This window comes from Apostichopus japonicus, chromosome 20 (genome assembly GCF_037975245.1).
Source record: "Apostichopus japonicus isolate 1M-3 chromosome 20, ASM3797524v1, whole genome shotgun sequence".
NCBI classification, from domain to species: Eukaryota; Metazoa; Echinodermata; class Holothuroidea; order Aspidochirotida; family Stichopodidae; genus Apostichopus; species Apostichopus japonicus.
In genome coordinates, this window is record NC_092580.1 from 29,446,842 (window position 1) to 29,455,022 (window position 8,181).

The window sequence follows — 8,181 nt, forward strand, 5'->3', positions numbered from 1 at the left end:
GCTATAAATCAGCTGGTTGCGTGTACATGGTAATTATAGCGTTTCTTGTCACGCAAATACAATAGACGACATTAAACACAAACATACAAAATAGCTCGGGTATATTGTCTGTTGTATTTAATGCCGCAATGTCGTAATCCCTGAGAGGGACAATACTGTAAAAATCAAGTCTTACAATACCCATTGCATATGTATCAAGTCCTGCTTCCAATTTGCATATACGATTCAGGACAGAATTAAATTTGTAATGCCAATTTCTACATGACACAACAATATGTACATCCATATAGTCGTATTACGAGAGATTCAAATATTTCAAGGAATGAATCCCAACCGCTTTTACTAACGATTAAAAGTTTCGTCTTTGCTAAATATTTGCTAAATATTGCCAAGTATTGCCAAAACCACCGATAATACTAGAATCTCAAAATGATCAAAATCCAACGCTTAAAGGCCTCCTCCAAAGGTTTTTTTTCTGTTAAAAAGAACATTATTTATAATCAATGCCTGAAATGTTCTCGCCCAGATTGTTTACGATTTTACGTTCAAATGTGTAGGACATAAATCGGAAGAGAAGTGGTTTGTTCTTAATTTATTAGAAACTACTTCGAAACTTCTACCACAGTCATATACTATTGAAGTGACCGTGTAATACGTTACTAGTTGATAGCACCGTTACACTCCACAACGCAAGTAATACTCCCCCTCACCCTCCCCCCTCGCAGGCGCGTAGCCAAGGGGGCGCGAAAGGGGCAGCCGCCCCCTCCCCCTTGAGCATGTTTTTTTTTGTATGTTTTTATGACATCTCTAGTAATTTCAAAGAGAAAATGCTAAGATGCAAATGACAAGGCCTGGGAGGTGCCATTTCCAGCGATCTGGGAGGCATGTTCAGCCAAAATGTTCTTGTACGCTTCGCGTTATGGTGGCGCTACGCTTAAATAGTTTGCAATGCCGTATCTACGTCTCTGATAGTTTGCCTACAATTTCGCCCCTATCTTGGCAAATTCTTCGCTACGCGCCTGCTCACTCTGCTTTTAAAGCTGGTTCTCCCTGTCATTATACAGATATCATGAATAAAGTGATATGATTACTCGTAATAAGATGTGAGGATGCAAGGGTAGAGGGCCTGACGATTCGATGCAATATCGAAACAGTGTCAGACAGGCACTATAACTTAGACGCGATGTTTTTCAGTCATAACCCTTTCACTACTCGCTGGAATTTTCTGGATATTGTTCAAACAACTTAACGGAAACGAAAATAGGCTTATTTTTTTTATAGTACTCTGCTAACGATCAACGAAACGCTCATAAAACCTGGTGATTTGCGAGACAATAGTTTTCCAGTCGTTTTAAATAAATTTTAAGAAACTGACAAGTTAACTCGTTGACAGGCTTACTGAGGTTGTCGGCTAAGATTGTCCATCCCAATTAGTATTGTTAACATTGTGCCATTATCTGAGGATTTTCTATAAAATCACAAGCTTCATTATCCCTTGGGGAATTGTCATCATACTTATAGTTTCAAAGTTTCAATGTAGATCGAAAAGCCTGCCAATCACGCGACATGATTATGAAAAAGGATTAACCAAGTTTAAGTACTTTAAGAGAGTGATTTAAATTTTTAAGAGCATGTTGCTCCTTCCGTCTGTTATGTACACCTCTGGCTTTGAAAAGCTTTCTATAGGCTAATCATTTAATACCATTTCAGAGTTTTGGCTAAGATCATGGGTAGTATCTGTTTCTTTTCTAAGTGAATCGTGATACAAATCTGACTTTGATCACACAGTCAGTTACGATGAAAAGGGGGGGGGGGGGGGGACTGAGGTTGAAAGTGGATCGGTAGTTTTGTTTTAGTCGTGACTAGGTTCTTTCTTCGGTGACTTTTCTTAAAGAAAGTAACTTTCATATCAGTGTAAGTCTCTGCATGACAATTCTCTCACGATTGTATTTAGTGTAATTCTGCAGACGGTAACTACCATATTTATGGTTGTTCGGTCAAAGGACAGGACATATAGAATGAGATCGCAGTCCTATACACACCTATCAGTCCTATACACACCGCGTTCATAAGTCGTCGTATGCCAAGTTTCCTTCAGAATAATTAAGTATATTCATGAGAATTGTGAATATGTTAAACAAAACTGAAAAAACAATTATTATGTTTAGGCTTATTTTAATATCACCGTATTTGTTGACTTGAAACGAAAGTAGAGGGCAGTATGCTAGAATGGTATTTTAGATCAAGTTAAACTGAGACCCAGCTACTAAAATATGCATAGGGACTTAAGAAGTGTGTTCTTTGGTTCATGGAAATACACCTTCTTATAGGATATATCCTTCCAATGAGACCTAACTATCATAATAAGATGGGATGTGTTCATCTTCCATCAATAAGCGGTTCATCGATATAAATCAATATAAATAGACTAAGTTATATATATATATATATAATTGAAATCGTTATGAGTTGGAAAATCATGAACAGTATATGTATAGGGATGTATAGCTATGTATAGGTATGGATAGGTATGTGTAGGTATGTATATGTGTAGACTATATAAATAGGTATATATATATATTGGTATATAGGTATATGTGCACGCAATGTTGCGCTAATAAACACTTAATTTGTGTTTTAATGTTGAAGAAGGTGGCGGCTATATTACCCCACACCCCATGGAACTACCCCGGATGCTTAACATACCTCCCAGTGCCCACATCTCGTTTACAAGATCAAATCTTAACACTTTTCGACGAGCCAGCACTGTCAGACACTCCACTTACCCACACTGATCATCAGATCGATCCAGTTGCGGAAATTAAACACTGATATTAAATGATAATTCCGTCAGATAATTTGTGAACTTTATCAAATCAATTCTCAAAGTTCTCTTAGCCATCCTGCGCGGCTTCCTGTGGCTTTCTTGTTTGCTTTGACTTAGAAAGTAAACAACAGTAAACAATGAGATAAGGGGGTCAATTTGTTGACATCTTAATACTAACCAAGAGTTGATGTCGGATAGATTAGTAGCTCCAAATTCCGTTCAAGATATAGAAATCTAGTGGTTCAATTTCTATGGTTCAAGTTTAAGCTTCCAGCAGCAACAGTACGTATGACCATGCACTTATCATTAAGCACTGTAAACCCATAGCAGTAGCAGTGGGCCTAGATGATCTACAAACATATGTTGACTGATCGTTCTGCCGTTTGAGACCTCAAGATTTGACATCGTCAGATATTAATAGTTAAAGAACGTTTGGCTCGAAAGAGAGAAAATTTTAACAAGATGTTTGCGTCGCTAGCATCGTCCAATATTGTCACATGTATTGTTGGCATGACAACATTTTGGTTGTTGTTAGGTTTGTTTACGAGATTTAGACGGCGAACCCCGCCTGGACCGTGGGGATTTCCTTTACTCGGTTGTTTGCCTCATTTGATCTTTACCAAAAAGTCGATCCGCACAGTTTTTCAAAACTGGTATTTAAAATATGGCCCAATATACAATCTTAAGCTCGGCACCGCTAATGTCGTAGTTTTGTGTGACTACAGAAGTGTCAAAGAAGCTCTGGTGAGGCCAGAATTTCAGGACAGGGCTCGTTTAGACTTTCTATTGGACCGTGCTGGAGCTGGTATGTATTTCGAAGTAAAAACGATATGTGTATGTAAAGCAGTAATTGTACCTATGCAATTAATAAAACAACTTTCTTGTCGATACGGTTACTAATAAGGCTGCCATACCTCGTAGTAGATTCGTAAGTTGATTGGTTCGATTATATAATGTAGAATGGGACCTCTTTAGTTCTCGCACATTCTTAACAGTTAGGCTATACTAACGCGACGTCTCCAAACAGCCAACTGTCAATTTCAGTGATAACCCAGATTTTAATTTTTATCATTCCTTACCTTGAACATGCATTTCCAATGTTACATAACTTTCCCGTCATATCACAGTCGAATTATTTCCAAGATTATACCATGGTCAGAATAGTTGCTGGTGCGGTCCATGTATATATGATTTCACATATTACTGCATGTGCAATGCACTCATCCAAAATCACTTGAAGAAACTGCAATATTAGACATCTCAACAACGGTACAAACTATGATACTGGTCATGATATGTTATACAATTTTATAATGTTAAATGTAGTGTCACGAGTCACGCAATCTAATACGATACAAGTTTTTGTATAGTAATGTGATAGGATTTCGTCGGATGTGATCTGATGTGATATAATGTGATTTCATGTGGTGTGATGTGGTGAACAGGCACTCTATGTATCAGTCTATCTATCAGTCAGTCAGTCTGTCTGTCGGAAGATTTAAAGAATAACATTTAAATGTTCATTTATATAGTAGACAACCAACATATATTGACTCGTATCTTTCGTTTTATCTTAGGTGTTGTTCTATCCAATGGCCGTGTGTGGCAGGAGCAAAGAAGATTTGTTCACCAGCATTTTCGAGATTTCGGAATTGGCAAATCAAGTTTCGAGGATGCAGTTGCCACCGAAGCCAAATGTTTGACTGATGCCCTTCTGAAGTTTGATGGACAATCAGTTAGTATTGAACGCCTCATCAACAATGCGGTCTCCAATGTCATTGCGTCCGTTACGTTCGGGAGACGATTTAATTACGACGATAAAAGTTTCCAGACGGTCTTGGAAAAGTTCAACGAGAACATGGAAGCTTCGATGTTACGATTTGGTTTGTCCGTTTTCCTACCCATCACGAAGTATCTTCCATTTGGTGGCAGCAGTGGGATCCGAGAGAACTTAAGAACTTATTTCAACTTTCACGACGACATGACATCGGAACATAAATCTAAATTTGATGAAAGTAACACTAGGGATATGATGGATGCCTACTTGAATGAAATCAAGAAAAACCGAGGCAATAGCCTTTCTGATATCTTTAATGATGACAACATGTCGTGGACCATCGCAGACCTCTTCACGGCTGGTACCGAAACCACTTCCACGACCCTTCTATGGGCCTTCTTATTTCTTCTCAAGAACCCAGAGGTTGAGGCTAGGATCAGAGAGGACCTCGATAGCGTCATCGGCCGAAACCGACTTCCGAGGTACTCTGATCGACAAAACCTCCCTTACGTGGAAGCTGTTTTGTCAGAGTGTCTCCGTCTTGGAACTACTTCAGGCCTCAGTCTTCCTCATGTCGCATCGTGTGATTCAACTCTAGAAGGATTTGAAGTTCCGAAGGGAACGTTACTTGTTCCAAACTTCCACGCTGTATTTACTGATAATGATAAATGGGAACGACCTCATGAATTTCGACCTGAAAGATTCTTAGACAAAGAAGGCAATTTCATCAAACGTGAAGATTTCATTCCATTCGGTGCAGGTAAAAATCCGAAACGGTTTATTGATCAATAACACTCCTATGTCCGCCTTCTGTCCATGTCAATCTGTATGCTTGCTTGGCCATCCATCGTTCATATATAGTCAATATTATAATATCCTTTTATTTCGAACGACAATATTTGTAACGCCAATCATTTTCACTGCGATAAATTTCACGTAAACGACAATTTCAACACCACTGAATATTGTTCTGACGCCTGCCCTCACCCTCCACATGAGGAGGGGGGAAGTTAATCAACATGAAGGGGAGGGGGGAAGGGGATCCCCCAATGCCAAACCTGGCTATCTGCCTGGTCAGTTTGAACTTCAGTTACCTTGAACCTTTAATTGTCTGTATTATTAGTTAATTATTAAATGTGGTATAATTAGGTTACAAACATTAAAGGTAAACATAAAAGTTAGCACCATATTCTTGACTAATTAGTTTGTCTGTTTCGATATGAGGTCTTTACTTCTACCATTATTGGGTTACGATATTGACTAATATCAAACCATATTGGTGATAATGATGATTTTTGTAAAACTGTTGTCTGATTGTTCTTACATGCAGGTCGTCGACTGTGTATTGGTGAGCAGCTTGCAAGGATGGAACTCTTCATCTTCCTTACTTATATCCTGCAGCACATGACTTTCTCGATTCCTGAAGGGACGACTCCACCTCCAGACCGAGGAATTGATGGATTCACACATAAGCCACGCCCTTACAATGTCTTTGTAAAGAAATGTTCCGTATAAATGTTCCTTGTGAATTCTAAAAAAAATATTTTATCGGCCAACAAGAAAAGCAACAAGGAAAATAAACCTGGCAAATAAAACAGTTTATACCCAAAAGTCTATTTCCACGTGTAAATCATACATGTTAGGCCTATTCATATATTTATGAAAATGTCGTAGGCGTATATATATGATAATGAGTCATAAGTATTGACATTGACTAACTTCCTTATTTTTAGATATTATTATTATTTTGTAATACTTTCTAGACACACTTCAAATCTAACACCTTTAAGAAAGACGCACAAGTGTGCTTATTAGCACAGTTAGTGATTTCGGATGCCTATACACGCACAAGGCCATAAACAAGTTATACGCAAGTTTCCACATGAAGAGTTATCACACGGCATTTTAAAACTCCAGAATATATATGTGTGCAATGAACAGCTTGTGTATATTTTTCACGAGACTTAAAGGAGACACAAACCCAACCATCATCCATGTTTGATATGAATGTGATCTGTTTGAATAACAACTAATCCATACAGCTGAGAAATATCTTGTTGCGTTTGGAAGATATGCTAGTTTAAAAGTCATGTCTGATGAGTTGTCATTTTGTAAGTTTGTGATGCCACAATACCACTGTAGTATCTCAAACTTTTTCACATTTCCTTTGTTTTGCTTCATATTTTTAAGGCAGAATGTTAGCAGTGTTTACACTGAGACCATTGCCAACATTGTGTTATGTAAAGAGGTTCAACATTTGAGTCAGCATTTGCGAAACCTTTGTCCATTACAGAAAATAACCATCGTAATAAACAAGTTGAATTACAGGTGGCTCGATGACGTCATATTTAGATCGGATCAAGTCTTTTACCCTAGTGTTTAAAGAAACGTTACAGGTATGCTGTATTGGCCCCAAATTATGCTAGATATTCAAATATGGTCACCTTTGGTCAAAATTCTTACACTGTCTTTATAACAACCAAGTTGAGGACATTTTCCCCACTGGGACATTCATCTTGTGTGTTCCTTAAAACTATTTGAGAACAATTTGGAGAGTATAGACCTCCAGGAAAGTAACTTTTAAAAACTTCTAGCAATTATAGGCGTGCTATAATTTGGGGCCTATACAGACTACCTTTAAGTCCGTGATAAATCTCCAGGCGAACGTAACATGATTTATGTTAGCTGCTTAAGGACGCTTTTCATGACATTTATATATTTATCTTAAAGACCAAATGATGATGGTTGGGTTAATGTGTCCTTTAAACATACCACCTGCAAGATAACTTGTTACTATAGTTTTGTACGCCGCTTTGTGGCTGCATTTTATGGATATTCACAGAGGGGACAAATATAGATGTAGCGCACTGTAGTGTCACGGAAGTGACTGTTTCAATTGTGCACACTTGGGTGTGTAAATGTGACAAGTTACCAATGACCATGGGTTCAAATTTTGTCGAGTCGTATGAGAAGGACTTGCATTACCCAGAGTAGCCGTAGGAAGGCGGGGGGGGGGGGGCTGGGGGCTGCCAAGAAAATGATAATCAATATGGAGGGGTAATAACACGGCAAATGATTGTCTGTAATTGGCATGCGATGTAATAACCAATGCATGTCTATATGATATGTACATTAACATGTTGAATTGTGGCGTCATTTTTCGGGCAAGTCGTTACAGCACCCCCCCCCCCCCCCCAATCAAATTGGGCTCCTACGACTATGTGCAAGACTGTAAACTTTTAGCTTGGGCTTTAACTTTAACCACTAGTCGTGAGACGCATATATATTCACATAGTTGCTGCTCATGATTGCATCATATCTTGTTCAGTTGCATGTTCCAATATTCAGTTGCATGATCCAATATTTGCCAAACTTTGGAACAAACAAGGACGGATTGATCTATTGGTCTACCTGCTCAATACCGGTCCATCGCTGGGTTCAACGCGCCGAAAGGCACAGACACTTTTAAGGCGCCGAGGGCGCCGATTTACTCTAAGTTGCGAAGTTCGTCCAAAGCGCTAAACGCGCACCTATATATTTCAAGTTCCAGTTTGGCCCCATTCCGACACTGAAATAG

At 38.7% G+C, this 8,181-nt stretch overlaps 1 protein-coding gene across 1 annotated transcript; it reads left to right on the forward strand.

The window, feature by feature from the left end:
* Nucleotides 1-2,962: 2,962 nt before the first annotated feature.
* On the forward strand, nt 2,963-6,858 carry LOC139961517 (cytochrome P450 2D4-like). Its single transcript, XM_071960738.1, has 3 exons — nt 2,963-3,632; nt 4,405-5,364; nt 5,935-6,858. Exons 1-3 carry the CDS (start codon nt 3,290-3,292, stop codon nt 6,117-6,119), a joined length of 1,488 nt encoding a protein of 495 aa, XP_071816839.1. The 5' UTR covers nt 2,963-3,289; the 3' UTR covers nt 6,120-6,858.
* Nucleotides 6,859-8,181: the final 1,323 nt, after the last annotated feature.

Excerpts from the sequence above, each read along its gene's own strand:
- LOC139961517 (XM_071960738.1), top strand. The coding sequence starts at position 3,290 with ATGTTTGCGTCGCTAGCATCGTCCAATATTGTCACATGTATTGTTGGC. Across the intron at positions 3,633-4,404 it reads ATTGGACCGTGCTGGAGCTG|GTGTTGTTCTATCCAATGGC; the intron begins GTATGTATTTCG and ends GTTTTATCTTAG. Across the intron at positions 5,365-5,934 it reads TTTCATTCCATTCGGTGCAG|GTCGTCGACTGTGTATTGGT; the intron begins GTAAAAATCCGA and ends TCTTACATGCAG.